Source organism: Diuraphis noxia, unplaced genomic scaffold, assembly GCF_037042655.1.
Source record: "Diuraphis noxia isolate RWA-SAM2 unplaced genomic scaffold, SU_Dnox_SAM2 contig0001, whole genome shotgun sequence".
Taxonomy (NCBI): Eukaryota; Metazoa; Arthropoda; class Insecta; order Hemiptera; family Aphididae; genus Diuraphis; species Diuraphis noxia.
In genome coordinates this window covers 106,306,838-106,327,655 of record NW_028301711.1, presented here as the reverse complement: position 1 = coordinate 106,327,655, position 20,818 = coordinate 106,306,838, and the positions used below count along the sequence as shown (strand labels likewise).

Sequence of the window (20,818 nt, the reverse complement as noted above, 5' to 3'; positions counted from 1 at the left end):
TACTGTATTGAGACGTTTGTTCTCCATAATATTATATCCCTATTTAAACTATTAAATCCTCTTTTATCCTATGTCTATAGTCCCCTAAAATTCAGTACCTTTTTTACAACAAGTGGTTTTCAGTTCTGACTTATGTACAACTTCAACAACTTGTTGGGGGGGTTATGTAACGTCACAGAATTTTAGCCTCTACAATATCATTATTCAATTGAACCCACCTTTCCCTTTAATCAATATATCACCATACCTATCGGTCTGCGACCATTACTTTAATTGTATTTATCTAATCACCATAGCGCGTTGCGATTAAGACGAACAATAGTCCTATTACATAATTATTATTGTCCCCCGCCCCCTCCTCAAGGCTGTTACCACCTGCCGCCGTCGGCGATACGATCGCGTCCGCCAGTACCTGCTGACAAGACGTTATGAAGCCCAATAATATTGTCTTTCCCCGCAAAAAGCGACACTGCTTCCCCACTCTTTCAAGATTTCGTCAACGGTCACCGACAAGCCAAGCTGTCCGTTGATGCCTCGACACTTTTTTCACGATCGCTGGTTCGAGTCCACGTACGTGTTGTTCTTTGTTCCTGTGTTCCTGTGTTCAATCTGCCGACGATCCGGTCCGGTCAACCCACGCGGTCAACATCGCCATTCTTTTTTTCAATTTTTCATCTGTTGCCGTCGACGACATGATGGGCTAAGTTCAGATCTGGGGCCGAGGATGGCTCGGCGACCAACATATTCAATCGTCATCATTGTAACCGGTGCAGATGGGCCATGTCGCTCACGAGTTGAGGTGTCGACGGCCCACGAGGCCAGCCTATCGCAGCCACCGGTTACCAACGTCTCAAGGCATCAGCTGCAGTCGTAAAATATCTTTTCCCCCCTACTTCCCCTGGTTTTTTTTATTATATATCACTATAATGTTTTTTTTTTATATATTTTTTCTTTCATTTTGTCCGCAATGCCCCGGTAACCGTTTTGCGGAGCCGTGGGTCCTTTCTCTCTGATGTTTATATAATGGTATGTCGTCTGACATACCATTCCCTTGCCGGTAACCGCTTGTCGGAGCCGTAACATTGGTATTCCATCTTTTCATATTTTTTTCCCCTGTTTTCTTATGCATTGCCATGTGCTTAATTATTATATATTTTTTCCCCTGTTTTCTTATGCATTGCCATGTGCTTAATTATTATATATTTTTTTGTGTTATGTGCACTCTGCCATGTGCCTAACTAGTATATATATATATATATTGTTTCTAAATAGTAATTGCCATGCAAAATACACTATTATAATTACCTTCAACTTTGCCACGTTTTCTTATTTATTAATATTATTTTATTTACTTTTTCCCTTTTAAATAGATCTTTGGGATTCATTTCCCATTGCGTGTACAAAAGCCCATAGATTCTACCGACGTGTCCAAAGGACACCACGCGGTTCGGTCTATGGGTCATCGCATAAGTGTTCCCCTTGTCACAAGGCCCTTGTGTGATGGGTGATCAGTAAGCCCCTAAAAAGGCCGAAAGTTCACAATATTTTTTCAACTTGAAAAAGTTCTTCTCTATATTTCATTGAATCAGCATTTTCAGTAGACAATATATTTTCAAAAGTCTGTAGATCGTCAAGATTTTTAATAGGAAGAAGCCCCATGAAGGGGGATGGCAACTTTGGGAATGGCATAGCAAGAGCACGAACACGTCGATCAACAGACAAAATCGATTCTAGCAATTTAGAATTATTTTGTACGGCTGAGGATATCCTAGCAAGTGATCCATTCATTAATAATACTTGGCTCATAATTTTTTCATCCTTCTTTTTCCCTTGTTCTTTTAATTTCAATATCTCATCTTTAAGATTATCAATTTTTGAAGAGATGTCTATAATAATTAAAAATAGTAAAAATAAATTTCAACTGTTTTATATATTAATTTTTTAGTTACTGTGAGAAACTATCATATTATTTGTAGTTGACAATTCATCATTATTTGAAATATTTTTTTCTTCTTCTGCAGTAGGCTCATTAGTGGTTTCTTGACTTCCTTCATTTGATGTTTTGGTATGCAAAATAATAAAGCCAGCATCAGTATCAGCTGTAGATAAAAAATCAAACAGGTTATTTTCTTGCTGTATAAGATTTTGAGATGTGGTCATCAATGTTTTATCAAAATCTTGATCAAGTACATCTAAAATAAAATAAAATAGGCACTATACTACTATTACTACTTATATTATATATTTCAATAACTTCAAATTAAAAATTCAAGTAAAAATAGATTCTTATTACTAATTATTATATAAGATTTATAAATCCTTACCACTTTCACTATATTTTGAATTTGATGTTAAGAGTTCATTATTGATTGTAGGCGTTGAAGCTTTGGTAGGTTTCGTTAAAACTGAAGTAGAAGGTGCATTTGGCAATGGCAGACAATTGAAACTATCAGATGTTGATTTTGAAATTAATAGTTGTTTGCTTAATGACGATGAAGCAGAAACAGGCAAATGAAGAAATGTTTTTGTTTTTTTTTTGTTGGGTTCAGGAGAGTACCTTTTTGCAGAACATCTTTTTCTGGGTTTCGACATATATTGATCATTTTCATCTGGATTTTCACTTTCATCGGTACTACCTTCAGTGCAAGACCACGCCTTAGCAACTCGACGGGCTTGTAATTCATTATCTATAGTGTTAATTGAATAAAATTGTAACAATCAAATATCTAAATTTTCATATCTATTAGTTTAAATTCTATTTTTCTCAACCATATATACTTACTCATAAGGAATACAATTAATACAATTCAAAAAATGCAATGTTATCTAAACATAATATATATTATGCTTAACTTACTAAAAGGTCCCGCAACTTTTTTAGCATCATATAAAACACCATCATTATCATTTGGCTCAATGCAATCCAATATCATTTTTTTGATTTGACTACTTGATAGGTGTTTTATGGACTTTTCCATTTTTGTGAACGGAAACCAACATTGGCTAACCTTCTGATCATATAACTCAATAAACCACGAATAAGGAACATGTTGAACCTCGTCCGTTTTTAAAAATAAAACAACAATCCAAGACCTATAAAATTATTAAAAATGTAAGAAAACTAATAATAACATGTTTAAATTTATATAATGAGCAATATTTATTAATAGGTACATAAAAAACTTAATTTTAAACATTAGAAATTAAAGATACCAAATTATTTTTTTTTGTTATTATTATTGATTGAACCAACCAAATTTTAAGCTTGTTGTTTATATCACAGAATTACAAAAAAGTATGTTTGAATGTAACATTATTTATTTATTCATAATATGGCATATTTATTTTATAGTATAATAACATTAATAACCAAACTATTCAATAAATCATAAAAAAATTAATAAATATTTTAACAAAAAATAGTTCACGGGTAATAATAATATACAAAAAAAGAACAAGAAAATCTTTCATTGATTTAACAGTTAAAAGTTTTTTTTTTTAAACTTATTAAATATACATTAGTTATGTAAAAAAGGTATAATGTATGACTTAATATCATTCAAAGGAATATGAACAACTTTCTCTTTAATATCATCAAATGCCCAAGATTTTAAATGACTTTTTTTTTTTTTACTAGCTTCATAGATTTCAAGTAACTGGGAAACACATGGCTTACTGAAAAAACTTGTCAACTTTTCAAATTGCCTCCCAATGATGCATATTGTTGAGTTATCTTTACTACTAGTTGCAATGTTTTCAACCAAAACATAGACACCACTAATTAATTTTACGCAACTATTTGCTTTATCCAATTTTAATGAAAAACGCTCATTTTTCCAACTACTAAATTGTGGCTCACATACATCTGGCAACATTGGTCGGTTCTGGTGTATATTTTGCAATTTAATTGGACCATAACATGATTCTTTTGACTGATTGGTTAGCATACAATTACTATATGCACGCTTTTCAGCGTATCGTTGTGCTAACTGTTGTAAAGGTTTTACACCAGACTTAATTTTTTTTTTTAGAGGTTGCATAAAATTTTCAAAGGGGAATGCAGAATAACAATTTAAAGAACCAAAGTGTTTAACATCTTCAGCTAAATGAAGGAGGGAATGTATATTATGAGACATATATATTTCACCATAAATATTTTTAAAAGATAACACAAAATGTTGAAGTAATTGATTTGCATAATCAATATATTCATCACTTAAAGACTGAGTTGAGAGAATTCGAATAGCAACGAATAATTCTAAAAAATGATCATAAACTTCAGCATTGAAGAAGTTCCGTAAAATAATAAATCCTAAGTATAATAGGCATTGACGTAGTTCTGTAGCTTTCCACCGACTAACATCAAGCAGCGGATGTTTCCTACTATTTTCACTAAACCTCCTTTGAAACTCTATAGGAATGTATTCTGATAATTGATTAAGTTTTATGTCTAGAACATTAATTAAATTAGCAGGTAATGACATGTTTTGCTTATGTTTAGGAGCCCCAATCCAAAACAAAAGAAGTTTTTTCATTACACCAATGCATACACAGTGCATGTAATCAAAAGGAATAGATTTTACAAGATCAAAGTTTGGAAGTTCAGTTAAAATAGTTTTTCCATTATGAAAAATAGGATCTTTATAATTCATAAAATCATTGTGTGTCCGTAAAGGTGAACCAACTTCAGTATAGCACACTCTATCGATTACCCATTTTCCCACATTTTGGCATCTTACACAAGATACTTTTCCAGTATGTCCTTTGGTATTTAAAACAAATGACTTTGCCGGTGCATCACAAATTAAAGCGCAAATTTCAACATGAATTTTTATATTATCAAAAGTAAGGACTTTCATTTCTTGAACAAAATCAAATAGAAATGTATTACAATCAACTGGTTTGGTTTTTCCATGATATGCACCAATTATGAATATATTAGGCTTTTTAGTTGGTAAATTTACAAAGTACCCAAGAATGGGCCATAACTGGCTAGGGGGGTTAGTAGTTACAGGAAGTCCATCAATACCTACATACAACGATAATACTGCTGGAATATTTTTATCATAATTAATTATGTCTTTGATTTCTTCCTCTATACAAAAATGATGCTAAATACCACCACCTACTTCCCTAACATTTGTTTTAAGAGGAGTTTTTAAAAGTGTTCTTGAATCTTTTGGGAGTTCTTTAAATTCAGAAAACTTTGAAAGACGTTTTAATAGATCGTTAAGGGCTGAATGAGTAATATTATGAGAAATGGCCATATTGCTAAAGTCAATTTCAAGTCAGGATTGTCATTAGAATCTGAAAGTGTTGATGGACAACTAGTAGACTCAGAGGCCACATTACTTTCTTCAGATGAATATTCATCAATGTGCATGTTATGAGAAATGTGTACGCTAGAACAATTCAAATTTGTCTGATCAACATCAGTAGAAGTTGAATAATTAAGAAGAGGATGCTCAACAGTATTATTTGTGTTTATAGATGAACTGTTAGAATTACTAAGAGATTGGCCTTCATAATCATCTTCACTAGATAGAGCTTCTAATAACATCATAGAAGCTTTTTTCCTATTCCTGAAGCGGGTACTCTTACTAAAGTTTATATTTCGTTTTGACATATTTATTTATTTTATAAAAAAATAATAACAATCTTACATAATCTGGAAATATAGGGCAAAATACTTTTTCGCAGGTCTTTGTGTAAGATGGATGTTGAACTCTAGAACATATAAAAAGTAAAATATATATAATAAATAAAAAAAAATATTATTTTAATATATTGCACTATTCTATATCACTGCAGTTGTTTTAATCTAATTTAAAGTGTTTTTTTTTATTATTTAATACATTATTATTAATATTTATGTATTTATATTTTATTAGTCATTCTGCAAATAGGTACTAGTCCAAATACATAATGGTTTTTACCTATATTACCTACTTGTATCGAGGAAGTTGTAATAAATTTATAAAAAGTATCTATATCTATAAGTAATATAGGTAATAAAACAATTGATTTAGGTACATATAGGTATAGGAGTACTTTAATCTATACTTTCCCCAATTATTATCGTTCACACTAAAATCTGTAGGTATTACCTTTTACTTTTGAAGCACATTATAAAAAAACAAGTCACAATAATATACTTACAATAAATAGCCATGTAGTATACATAGTAGGTATACAGTATAAATTAAACTTTAAAAAGTGCAATATCAGTATATCACTATATCTTTTAGTTACAATATTAACCAAAAAGGTCCATCTAATGTATAATTACTGCTAATTTAAAACCTTTTTCTAACATTTCAATTAAATATAAATATTATAGTATCTATATAAGCAAGAAGAATTTTATTTTATTTTATCGATTAAGTTAATTTTAGTAGTTTCTTAGTTATACTATGTGTTAATACTGCAATAATTATGATTAATTAGATAAACTTATTACCTATACCTACTTTAAATTACATAGTTTTAAGTAATTTAACTAATTATACAAAAAATAGAAATTTATTCATATTGTAAGTACTCTAACAGAATATATTTTGATTTTGGGTACCTACCTAAGTCATATATAATAATTAATATTTTATAATTCAATCTTATGTGTAGGTATACCGAAACTGGCAGTACGTTAAGAAGTATAGGTACCTACTGAAATTGAAAAATGCTTAACTAAAATTATTCCTTTGATTTAATCACAGATAGAAAATATTAATTTAAATGAACGTATAGGTAACCTATAAAACTTATGTAAAATATAATAATTATTATTGTTATTATTTTAAAAGATACTCACTGATATAATAATAACGGGTGACGCAAGACGAAACTGCAGCAGACTGTGTACTCCCAAAGTCCCAACTATTACAGTCAGTATATTATACTGATCACATGTGATAAAATAAATAATAATATAAACTAAATAAATAGACAAAAAAATTGAAGATACTTATTAAATATTAATCGGATTATATTATATTGATTATCGTAATCAGTAATCACTATAATATTATACTGTAGGTTTATTTTTATATTCATGTCTACATTATTACTGCTGCACCAATGCACCATCACCACACGCAATAACAACGATTACGACGGCGAGGCAATATTGTTGGAAAACCGGCTAAAAATAAAATTGATAGCGATTATTTTGAGGTAATATTGAACACATTTACACATATACCACACGGCATTTCTATAACACCGTAGCACACTGGTATCACCAAATTTACACCAGTACACGGATAAGACTCGGTAGATGAATGCACCTCAACACACCTAGTACACAGTTTTATATTTTCATCATAACACCAATCATGCACCATATAAGTTTTTTATGACACTCGAGTTCTGTGTTAGCACCGTGTTATGTGCACGGTGCGATATAACCGACCCTGATCCAAAAAAATGTTACCCGGGTACCTTGTTGCGAAGAAAAAATCTCCACATGAGATTTTTAACGAAGTACGAACCGTTTATGGTGAAGGCCATATGAACTTAGGTTGCACACTATACACCAGAAACCAAGAGACAGTCCGAACACTGCCGTCACACCACTTCACCCTCAACCAAAAACTTCAAAACCATCATTTCAGCTAAAAAAATCATGGCATCAGTGTTTTGGGGCCACAAAGGCATCATTTTGATTGATTATTTACCTTAGGGGAGACGCAGTAAGATATTGTAAAACCCTAAAAAAATTGAGGAGAACTATCAAAAATAAAATGAGGAGTCTGTTAACGAGCGGAGTCTGCCTGCTGCACGACAACGCGTGGCAGGGCCGGCGCTACCTAATATTGATGGGTGGGGGGGGGGGGGTGTTGCCGCCGCAACATAATTATAGGTAAACGTATGGCATAATAGTGTTCAATTAATTATTAATATCTGACCGCGAGGATAGCTGGACACAAGCACACACTCACTATCACCTGTTGTCATTATAATATTTTATTTTTATATCTATTTAAATGTGTTTTATGAGTTATATAATACCTATATGTATGTAGATTATGCCGCCGCACCGGCTACGCGAATATTAATTAACACGGTCGCCGTGACACTGTCTTTTGTCCGTCTCGCATCGTACGTCGTCGTGAGAGAACGTCGCGTTTATATTATAGTTTTATTTTTGAGACACGGATTGCCCAAATTATAGTATTTTTCAGTGCAGGCGCGAATCGCCACAGCTTTTATTTTTATTTATTTATTTATTGTAAAGCGCGTACCGCCAAATCATCTTGCTATATTATATTGCTACGACATAGTGTGTGTGTCGCGTATTATTATTATTATTGTTATTATTATCCATATATAGGGCAGGTAGCAGCTGGCCAGCCGAGCACCGTCATAACTGTGAGTTTTTCTTTTTATACATTTATACTTTTTATTACATTAGTTATACATATATATTATATTCTATTGGTCATAAGGGCCACCCATATATATATATATATTATATATTATTATTATGTTGCGCCACAAGGGCTGCACGTAATTTTATATTTATATTCATTATTTTTGTACGAGCTTCAGCTCTAATAGCGGTGCTTATTGTATTTTTATTTGTTCGTGCCATAAGGGCCGAGCATTTATATTAACATTATCCTGTAGAGCCAGAAGTGCTAAATTTTACATTAATATTTTTTTCTGTTGGGCCAGAAGGGCCACATATTATTTTTACATTATTTATACCTTTTTTGTACCCGTTTGGTTGCTGTATTTATTATTTTATATTGTGTGTTATCTTGAATTATTTGTATTATACAGCAACAATTTCCAAAAACCTTGTTACCATTTTATTATCATTTGTTTTATTGTACACACCCACATACATACACACATTCGTACACAAATACACACAATTCACAACACGCATTACGTAGCTCGACAGTATTTGCCCGGCAATCTCGACCACTGCTGTTCGAGCTATTACACCATTACACACCCAGCTGGTCCTCGCATATTTAAGACCTAGGTGTTAGTGGTGAGCAACAAAGGTGTCCGGAGTGCGCATATTAACATTATATGCTTCCGGCCCTGACAGGGGGTATAAATATACAAATTTAACGACTACATTCTAAAAAAATCCGCATGTTCTCTCTGTCAACTGTCTTACACACAAGTACATGGCAAATTTTTGTGTCCCTAATAATCTATTTAATTGTGATATTTTAAATGCAGAGTAAATTTATAAATTGTAAAATTTGAAGATAAATTATTGCCTGGGCATATTTGAAAATTGTATTGATATTTTAATTTTGAAGCAAGTTAACATTTTAATATTGTAATTTTTGTGTAGTTTTTCAAATCATATTATAACTTGCTTCATATTTAAAATGTCAATAAAACCCTCCTAAATACTCTAGATAATGATCTTAACTTTAAATAAATTTTACAAAAATTGTATGTAAATTATTGATAAATTTACTATTATTTGAAAAATAAGAGTGACATATATACTGAACTCAAAATGTGGTATATTACGCGTGTGTAAAACAGAGTCGACGCCACATGGAGGTGTAAGTTACACCGTGTAACGCACTCATTGAAATAGAAAAAATAAAAACAAAATAAGAATAAAAAATATAATATTACCCAGATAGCAAAATTATGTTATAATAATATTCTAGCAATGTTACTAAGAAAATCAAAATATTCTTAAAAGATGAACACCCAGATAGCAAAACAGTAATATTTATATTACAATAATATTCATCTTTGATTAAATTTATAATATTTCTAATTTAATGTTACTATCACATTAGTGCAATATTAAAATTAGAATATTATACACGAAACATTATCTTAATATTTCAGATAGCTTATTTTTGTAATATTATGAAGTTAATTACGTCGAAATGTTTTAAGAATATTAAGTTTATAACATAAAATAATATTACATTTTAAATATTTCTTAAATATTTATGTTAGGTTATGTTTTTAACCTTACACCATTAACATTATATAAATATTTTTAAAATATACAATTTATAATGCTATATAACATGTATAAATTATTTTAGGCATTTCTTTTTCTTTTTTGTCGAGATAGAAAGTGTAAATGTAAAACTTAAAAAATCACTTTCCTAACTCCTCCAGATAAGTGTTAAACACCAAATCATACTTTATACCAAATTAGAGAAGTGAACTTAAATAAAAAATGATTTATTTTTAGCTTTTATCGTTAAACATAGATTTCTTACGACAAATGATTACATTTACTTTTATTTTGCACTTTTTTTTGATATTATGAATTTTGGAAATATTAAAAATATAGATTCTTAATTACGTTTTTGAACCCTTGATTTTTTAGTGCTCTTTTGGAATTTATTTGTTTAGTAAAGGCATGGGCGCATTTAATATTAATATATTGGGGTGGGGGAGGCAAAATTATTTTGCACCCCTGCATGGTGTATTTTATGAATATTATATAAATTATATTATATAATACATGAAAGTAGGTAGGTACCCACTACCCACATAACACAGGGACAACTAATGGATATAATAAATAACAGTATGATTTATAAATACCTATCTATGACGTATATTAGATATTTCTGTATAGGTATCTATTAAACATCTAGTAGATATCCAATTGGCCACATTTATATTAGTTTTGGATATCCATTAGATATCTATTTTACACATGTTATGAGTTTATGACTTATGTAGTGATCACGTCGCCTACAGGTATCAGTAGTCAAGGATGATGTTTGGAAGGTGACTCTTGAGTTAATTACACAACGTAGAATTCTTCTTAATTAGATTAATTGTTTATTTATTGTGGTAAAACATATATTTATTTATAACATGAAAGCTGAATGTAAGTTAAGTATTCTGAATGATAGAATAAATTCGGTTTGATTCGAAATATTTTCTAAGTTCAAAATATTGTTTATAAGAAATTTTCTAAGTCCAATGAATTAAATTAAACAACAGACTGGCGTGAAGGTGCTCTGGCTAGTCTGGTCAAGTCGCGTCTGAATACAGGCCGTTTCGGGGTCTCTTATATAGTGCTACCCTCTACTCCCCATAGTCTACTTGCTCTTGTCGCTGTTCTCACGGATGTGGTAAAGTTATCTAGATTGATGGAAATGCCACTCGCCCACGTACGAGCTAAATGCGTATCTCATGTGGCTACAGACCTCGATAATTTATATTATTATTAACATTATTATTATGTAAAAATATACATTATAATATTACATTATGACATTGTTTCTTGTAACTTTTGTAATGATGCATAACCCCACATCCTGTGCACACCTATCAAGATCTTTTATAGTCGTCTAACCACATGATTTCGTGTTGCCCTAACGTTAATGATTTCCACGAAATGCTTTCTCTCTTATAATTACAAAGTTGGTCGCACCCTACCCTATCTTAGTTCGGCTGGTACCTAGTTGACCGTGAACTAGACAATGCGGGACGCTAGTCCATAGCACCTCCCCTCTAAAAAGTTGATTTATTATAGACAGAAATCAATCAATCTGTGTACAATATAGTTATTTTACATTAATATTTTCACAAGTTCAAACAACTTGTTTACAATACAATTTTCATTAATTTCATATTGTATGTTTTACATTCAATATTACATATGCATGAAGCATTTACAATTATATATTATTACATTTCATGTTTGTCATTTTTGATTACAATAGTATTTTTATTAGTACAATAAAATATATATTTTCGTATTACAATAAGTCTACGATTTTATTTATTACATTAAAATATGTGGTTAGTATTATCATTGATTATAGAATAGACAGATAGCCCATGCAATGTTAATATTTGGTGACCATGCGTAGGATGCAACCACTATGGAGCGCTATTGTAGTTGGGATGCAAGGAGGTGGTACCCCCATCATAGATGTTTGCCATGGATATGCGGGGAAGGGAAGAGGTGGCTTATCGCGAAGTGCCGATCTAAAAATAGAGTAATAATAAGAAACTGAAGATATACTGAAATGATTGGAAATAATAATTTTATTATATTATCATTTATTACTATCTTGTTCATTGTGGAACAACCGCCTTCCGAATTTTCTTGTTTTTTGAGTTTTAAGTTGCATTTACAATTAAAAATTCTTAAACATGTCTGGAAATAAATGCCAATATTTAAATTGTGGAAAATCAAAGAAAATGTTTCCAAATTTAAAAATGTATCGTTTTCCAAAAGATGATAGAAAAGAAGTATGGATAATACATTCAGGTGAGTAATTAATTTTAAATTTTAATTTTTCTGTACCATTGCGAATATTTATAATTTTTTTTACACATTTTTTTTTATATCTACACAGGAAACACAAGTTTGTTTTCTGTTGATCCAGATAAACTCCACAATAGGTACATTTGTCAAGAACATTTCCCACCCGAAAGCTTTGTACAAACCCACACAGCATAGATATATTTATTCAATGTTAAATAAATATTTAAGAATAAATGTCAATCATTATTAAATATCGAAATTTTATTGACAATAGATTTTTAAATATTTAATTTTGATTAAATAACCATTGGGTGAACCCTTTTGCATTTTCAATTAAATATTGAAAACCAATGTTAAATAAATTTTTTTTATAAATAATTATTTAATAGTATACATCCAAAGTTAAATCAACATTTATAAAAGACATGCAATAAATGTTGGCCTAATTTTTGTATAAAATATTGTAAATCCAATATTTAATTTGTATTGCAAGACACCTAGCTAGTTAATGAATATTTATAAAAAATAAATAAATTACCAACGCATTATGATTATTATATTAATTATATTTATTTATTAATACAAAAAATATTGATGCATTATAAAAATCATTATAATATGTATTTCAAATTATAATCTTTAGTATCCTTTTACATTTTGAAAAATTAATAAAAATTAATAATAAGTATATAGAAAATTATAAAATTTAATAATTAAAAGAATATAGAATCATTTTTTTTTTCAAGTCTTTTAATATTGAAAGGAGCTTGTGCCAATACATATTTTATAACTTCCTCCATGTCATTTTGAGTAACGTTTTTGAATTTATGATTTTGTTTAACTGCATCTGCAAGTATAAAATGTATTGGAAATCATTATTAATATAATAATAATTAATAGGTATACATCAGTTGGGTCAGTAATTAATCATTACATACTAATTATTTAAATATTAGAATTAAGATAATATTAAGTTATTTAATTCAAAATACTAAAGAAGTTGATTAGATGTAAAAATATTTATTGATTATAAGAGCAATAATAAAAATCTGCATGCATTATTTATATTTTTTTAATGAAATCTAGAATTATTTGGAAAAATTGATTAGGTAGTCACAGTTGTTAGCGATTATGTATTGAAAACAAATTTAAAACTTTAAAAACGGAAAAATTTCTCTGCTGTATAGTAGTTTTCGAGTGCACCTCGCCATTAGGTAGGCCACTCGTAGATGTTTTAAATTTGAATTCAATGATAAATTATTGTATATAATAAAAAGTGATTCTGAAGAGAAATTAAGATCTCTATCAGATTAAGAATTAAGATATCAATATTTTAGGATATTAATATTTATTCATCGCTCTATTCAGAATCTAAAATAAATTAATAAAACCAATGTAATTGTGAACTTACCAAATATGACTGAACAAACAGCCAATTGTGAAAACTTAATTTTTCCTTTTTTCCCGCTAAATGAATACAATTTCAACAACTCATCTGTAAACAGCTTACTCATAATCCTTTTAATCATTGACTTACAATGTTTTCCACCGATGTAAGATAATTGATTGGTCTTAAAAAAACAGAAAATAATTTGACTATAGGTATGGGTTATAAATAATAATGTTAAAATAATTAGGGCTGTGAATCTGATTATTATAATCTGATACATTCAATATTCTTAAAACACCGTACAATTCATTAAAAAATCAAAATTCTAATATAAGAGTCAATAGTCATATAGAAAATAAAAAACCATTTTATGAATAAAAAATTTTAACATTTAAACTATTTCAATAGTTCCTCAATTAAAATAAAAATATTCATCAATGGAAAATTATATTTTGCAATAAGCTTAATAAAAACGCTTATCCAAAAAATTCTCAGCTCTATTCAAAAGTAATTAATGTTTAAAATATGTTGGTTAGTATACCAAATTAATTCTGAATTTGCTATCGCCAGATATTTTATCGTTAAACGTCTCAAGGTCAATTGTATTATCCATAGGTAAAGGACAGTCGATTATATTGTTCAATAATGACTGGTTATCTGGATGACTAGCATGTGAAATGTCTTCAAATTTGGACTCAAATGTTTCAAATCTCTGGCTCAAATCCAATTGATTGTTTACAACTCTTCTTAACTCATACTTTATAAAAGCCAATCTATGCAGGACATCTTTTTGAAAACCATTATCTATATTGCAGGAAATTTTAAAACCATATTTGTATAATTGTTTTTTTTTATTAATGAATATCACACAATGTAACTTACCCACTGATTTATATGAAATTATATTAGTTAATGATTGGTCATCTGGGGAAGCGGATGTATTATTAAAACTGTCATTTATTTTCACAAAATGCTCATAATTTTTTACAATACCTAGTCATGGATTAATGCATATTGTGTAATTATTAGTTTTGATAATTAGAAATAATTAATTTAATTTACCTGGTTGGGATTCAATAGGTTTTGTTATATTTTTATCAACTTGTAAAACATCAGTGGTATTAATGTCATTATTATTTCCAACACTGCAGTCCCCATCATTATCAATTGTATAGTCATTGCGGTTTAATGGTTTTTTAGTTATAGTTTCTGTTACTGTAAATTAGATTACAATTTATAAATTATAATAAGATGTTTCTATATTATTTTAATAGTACCTATATTATATTTTTACAATGAAAGAAAATAATTTGCAGATGTAAATGTTTGTAAATGCAAAAAAATAGCTATTTATACTGAGTATTGTAGTAAAATTGTATAAAATGTTCATCTTTTACTCCCAATGCCGTCACTACCAACATTTACGCGTCTTAGGCTGAAAATAATTTATTTAAACCAACATACCTTCATTTGCAATATTATAAGAAAGTTTTCTGGAGATTGATTTGGTTTGTGAATGGTGATCCATTTCTTTGTAATAGCTGCTGTTTACGATTTTAGTATTTGGAGAAATTGGACTTATCAAAACTATATACAAATGGGATGTATTACTTTTATTTATTATTTTATAGTAGGTATTTCAGAAAAGTATAAGTATTTAACTATCACATTTACTTTTTTTCGGTGACGGTGACCATCCACTCATAGGTGTATTCCTAGCTTTAGGTTTGTCAGTACTATTGTCATCATCATTTAACCCACATTTAATTTTTTTCGGTGACGGTGACCATCCACTCTTAGGTGTATTCCTACAGGAAGCTTTACGTTTGTCAGTACTATTGTCATCATCATCATCATCCTCAGATGCTAAATTAAAAAAAAATCTTTGTTTTTTAACAAACATCCAAGTAGTTTGGTATTTTAATATTTAATGTAGATACCTGAGTAAGTTGGGCAGGAGGAACCGGGCTCCATTATATTTTTTAATGTTGTACCCTTACTTTTCCGTTTGGTTCTTACAATATTATCATAGTCCTCGGCAGATGATATATCTGTTCTATTTAAACCTTTTTTTGTCATTTCTCGAGCTCTAAGCAATGAATCTATAATATTGTACATTTTTAAGTATAATGTATAACAACTATGAATATGATAGTATGAGATATATCAACATATTCATTGATGTTCTATACTGATTCTTTATAAATGTATAATATAATAATATGTTACTATTAAGGTTATATTATAGTACTATTATGTTTATGTTATAAGCAGGACTTATTGCTGTCTCGATAGTTAAATAAGTGACATATTATGGAAATTACATTCAAGATATTAACCTTTTATAGCTTATTATTGATGAATTTTGTTTCTTAGTGCACAAACTTACAAGTCATGTTGGTTTATTATAACCATACCTAACTTGGAATGCAAATTAAAAATACATAATGATACCCATAAATAATAAGAAATACCTAACTATAAATATAACAATACCAAATATACACTAAATTAAAAACTATAGTTAAGTTTACTTAAGTTTAAGTAAGTATTTTACCAGTTGTTTTCAATACTTTGGCGTTGAAATAAGTATATTCAATTTCATTAGGGACACTTCTTCGCTCAATTAGTTTTCTAATTGTAGAATGATTTTTGGTTATTGGCCAGGCACACTTATTATTTTTAAACCAGTTTGTAGGAACAGCTTCAATAGAATTATCTTCGGTGAAAACGACCACTGAATAGGTATTCATTTTTATACCTTTATAAAATATAATACATATAGAATACAGTAATAATTTTGTTTATTAAATTAAAATTTCACACATTTAGCAAATACAAATTATATAATAATAACTGATAATTTAAAAATATTTAAAAAGTGACAAAACAATAAAATAAAATTCTTAATACCTATTATAATTAATATTCACACTATTCATAATATGTATGTATAATAGGATATGCAATACTATGGTTGAGACTATAATCATACATAATCATATATTTAGAAAATTCCGTTTCAATATCAATAATTGTAAAATTTTTTGATAGATTACCAACTTTAGTTATACCTAGCTTCAAACTGTTAATGGGTTTATCAAAAAATGGTTCAACCTGAGTAAAACTTTTACTTAAAAATACATTTTTACCTGAACGAGGATCATGACATATGTTTAGAATTTTAAAAATGGATAGTTTGTTTTGTTCTTTGAAACCAATATATACATCAGACCCAGACTTAGTATTAATTTTAAGGTTATTTTTAATAAGAATTTGAAATTGAGGTCCAGTATAATGTTCAGTTAAAGGACCATTGGTATGTTCTTTTTTGAAAGATACATTGCTATTATTATTGACCAATGGTTTGTTGAAAGTTATGAATTCTTGGTAACGATTTATCACCTGTTCCAAAGGTTTTTCATGTTTCCTAACCATTTTTTTTAAGAACTTCATGAAATTCTCAAAAGGGAAACATGAACAATTATCCAGGGCTCCATATTTTCTGTAATCATCAGCAAGGTGTATTAAACCATGTATATTAAGAGAAGAAAACTGTGCCCCATATAATTCTTCAAATGTTTCTACAAAATATACGAGTAACTTTTCAGCAAACTCTACACGATTCATACTACTGTGTGGTGATAACAGAATCCTAAAGGCTACATGTAAACATAGAAAATGAGAATAACATTCATCTGTAATTACACCTTTTAAAACAATTGGTCCAACATATACTAGCATAAATTTAAACTCAGTAGCCTTAAACCTCAAAATTTCATTTAACCCTCTAGTCTTTCGAGGGAAATCACTTGTAATAAATGATTTAATGGATAAAAGATGATTAGATATTTTTGTTACATCACAATTTTGTAATCGAACTGATACAGATGCATTTTTCATCATTCCTAACCAAAGGAGAATTAACTTTTTCATAACACCTAAGCACCCTAAATGCATATAATCTAAACTGAAACATGTAACCATATCAATATATGGTACTTCAGTTAATATAGAAACATCATTAGTGACATGATGATCATCATCAGTACGATTTAAAAAGTCACTATGGGTTCTTTTACAAAAAATTGTTCCCAAAAAGCATGTTGTAAAATTTATCCTTTCACCCACAACAGTGCATCTTGAACAAGAATTGTATCCATTGAAATTCTTAGTGCGAGTAACAAAACTTCGAGCAGGAAGATCACAACTTATTAAATCTAAAACAACAAACTTAGTACCAAATTCCGTAATCATGCCACTATAGGATAAACGTTTAAGTTCATCAACCATATCACTCAGAAACAAATTACTACATTTAGGTTTTTCTTTCCCCCAATAAAGACCTATTATAAATAAATTCGGTTTATATTTAGGATAACGAGCATAACCGAGAATGGGCCAGAATGTACTTGAAGAACTCTTGGTCAGTGGTAAGCCATCAATCCCCACAACTAAATTAATTTTTTCCTCAAAAAGACTCAAATCATAAAGAGATTTTAAACCATTTTCAATACCAAAATGGTAATATAAACCAGGATGAATAGTTTGAATTTCACTAGATTGATTTTTCTTATTTGTTTTTAAAATTGTTCTTGAATCAATAGGAAAATTGTTGAAACAACTATGACCTTTTAATATTTTTAACAAACTAGAAAAAGATTCCGATGTAATTGAATAATTCACAGTCCATTTCGCTAAAGAATTTAATATTGATTGTTTTTCATCAAATATGTCCAGCATATTAATTTCATGACAAATAGATTCATCACTACTAGAATCAGAAGTTATTGAAAAAGAACCATGTACAAAATTATTTTTTTCAGTAGCATCAAGTGGTTGGTTTAAAATGTTTGATTCAGTTATAAGATTATTAGAGCTCTCAGAACTTGACATAAAAGGGATTTCATAAGATGAACAAGATGGTTGAGGACCTAATTCAGGTTGGTCATCGATCAAAAAATTTACTGTTTCAAGTTCTTCTAAAAACCTTCTACGCTTAGTAGATTTACTAATATTATGGTTATACATAACTGAATATTGTTTTTGATTATATAAAAGTAATTATTTAACTTAGTAGGTAATACCTAGGTGTATAAATACAAAAATTACTTACTGGCTATCAAAGCTATTTACTATTAGTCTAAATCTATGGTGATCGTCAGATTAGGCTTGATATATGTGCAACAACTAGCTGAAATAAAAATATTGTATGTAAACATAATTATATTCTTATGTATAAATAAATTATAATTAATATACCAATAAAGTTTGATCATTATAGGTAAAAAGCTGCTATGTCTTAGTGTTTTACTTGTAGGTATATGCTAGGATTTATTAATTGTTGTCAGTAACTTTAATTTTATTTTTGATATTTCACTAAAAATTAAATTTGTACAAATGAAGATTTACAAATCATGATGATAAAAGTTGATGCATAACAGCAAAAACCAAAATTAAATTATTATTATTTCTTTACACAAATTTAGCATAGTCCAGGTAATATGCCTACCTAGTATCTTTAATTTACATTAACTTCAGTTATTGGTAATACCCTTTTTTCTAGCAATTGCATCTCAAAAACCATTGCTCATCCAACAATAATTAAAATAGAACAATATGTCGTATTATTATGCTTGTTATTTTGTTTAATTTGGAACACTCAATAGAGGAAAGTATTTTCTTTTTTTAATAAAAATAAATAGGTTAGGTTAGGATACTATCGGGGCGATAGTCAAAGGCGATGAGTAATATTATTATGATATGCGATTATAACTTATAAGTTAGGTAATTATTATGTGCATATAGGTATAATATATAGTATATACTCATTATAATAATATCTATTATAAAATTAGTACCTACTGGTTACTACCTACCTAGATATATTTCTATTAATTTAACTGCAAGTAGTGCATTTATAACTATATTAAAATTAGAGTCCCTATTCATAGATGTATTTAATATTTATAATAAAATAAACAAAACAGCAATACCTAAACTTCAAAACTATATAGTAGTTTCCAAATTATTTTTTTGCATCATGGTTCTTAACTATTTAAAATAAATAAGTAAAAGAAAATCAAAAAATACAGTAGGTAGTTAAAGTGAAAATTTTCCAAAATTCAATTTTCGATTTTATGGAATATGATTAGAAGATAATAGGTACTTCCTAAATTCTAATAACAGCTATAGTAAAACCTAGCAGCTTTTTACAAAGCGATCGGACAAGAATACGTCTATTATTATTTAGTAATATAAGTAGGTATAGCAACAATAATAATATTGATTAAGTTATATACTTACAACATTTATAACTCCATGTGTGATATGTGTCCATATAGGTATATCGTAGTGAGGTAGTGAGTATATAATAATAGTGTCGCAGTGCCAAATACTTGAACTTTCGATGTCGCACCAAAATAATTGATTATTAGTTATTACCTATAACGCGTTTGAGTTTCTTGTCTACGGGACAGTTTCGAGTTTTCGACGTCTCGGACTTGCTCGTGCGGACAGTGGACATGGAAAAAGATTAAATGCAGAATTGCAGACTGCAGACGCGCAATACGCGCTACGCAGAACAGCGGCTGAAATTCGTAGTTCGTACCGTCGTAGATAATGAGGAGTAGGGTGGGGTCGTAATTATACGCTTCTAGAAAATTCACGGATAATATAAAAATAGCCAATATTTCAAATTTTCCAATAGATTACGGAAAAAACAACTGTTCATTTATCCATGATACGCGATAGCTCTGGCATTATAAAATACTAATACGTTGTGTGCTTGCGTGTATATAATAAATATTACCTATCTTATATTAATATAATTATTATTCAACTATTACAAAAAATCAAAATAAAATAATAATTATAAACATTGAATAAATTATTAGTATTAACAAAAAATAAATATTAATATAGTTTAGTTATTTAATGTTACATCATAAGATACATTTAATTTCCAATTTGCATTGGAAATAAAATATATTTTATTCAACAAATAGAAAATAAATATAAAATATTAATATTAAAGAATGAATAAATAATGAGTTTTAAACCAAAAATAAATTTTTATTTTGTCATGTTAATTAAATGTTAAATTTTAAGATTTATTCAATTTTTAATCATCTTTAAAAATTAAATATTGTTAAACCAATATTTATTTGTAACTATACAATGTTTTGATTAAA

At 28.8% G+C, this 20,818-nt stretch overlaps 3 protein-coding genes across 3 annotated transcripts; all 3 read right to left on the bottom strand.

Annotated features, from left to right (window-relative positions):
• Positions 1-1,536: 1,536 nt before the first annotated feature.
• LOC149063179 (uncharacterized) lies at positions 1,537-2,978 on the bottom strand. The gene is made up of 4 exons (XM_089215555.1): positions 2,858-2,978; positions 2,325-2,687; positions 1,950-2,192; positions 1,537-1,886 (listed from the first exon to the last, which is right to left on the bottom strand). The coding sequence occupies exons 1-4, from the start codon at positions 2,976-2,978 to the stop codon at positions 1,537-1,539; spliced, it is 1,077 nt and encodes a 358-aa protein (XP_089071681.1).
• A 9,955-nt stretch (positions 2,979-12,933) lies between these two features.
• Positions 12,934-20,363, bottom strand: LOC149063177 (uncharacterized). Its single transcript, XM_089215910.1, has 11 exons — positions 19,932-20,363; positions 18,742-18,819; positions 16,183-16,386; positions 15,566-15,727; positions 15,300-15,491; positions 15,090-15,212; positions 14,688-14,840; positions 14,508-14,618; positions 14,167-14,429; positions 13,647-13,806; positions 12,934-13,082 (listed from the first exon to the last, which is right to left on the bottom strand). Exons 3-11 carry the CDS (start codon positions 16,376-16,378, stop codon positions 12,949-12,951), a joined length of 1,494 nt encoding a protein of 497 aa, XP_089072036.1. The 5' UTR covers positions 16,379-16,386; positions 18,742-18,819; positions 19,932-20,363; the 3' UTR covers positions 12,934-12,948.
• LOC149063178 (uncharacterized) lies at positions 16,560-18,656 on the bottom strand. Its single transcript, XM_089215554.1, has one exon. It carries the CDS (start codon positions 18,654-18,656, stop codon positions 16,560-16,562), a length of 2,097 nt encoding a protein of 698 aa, XP_089071680.1.
• Positions 20,364-20,818: the final 455 nt, after the last annotated feature.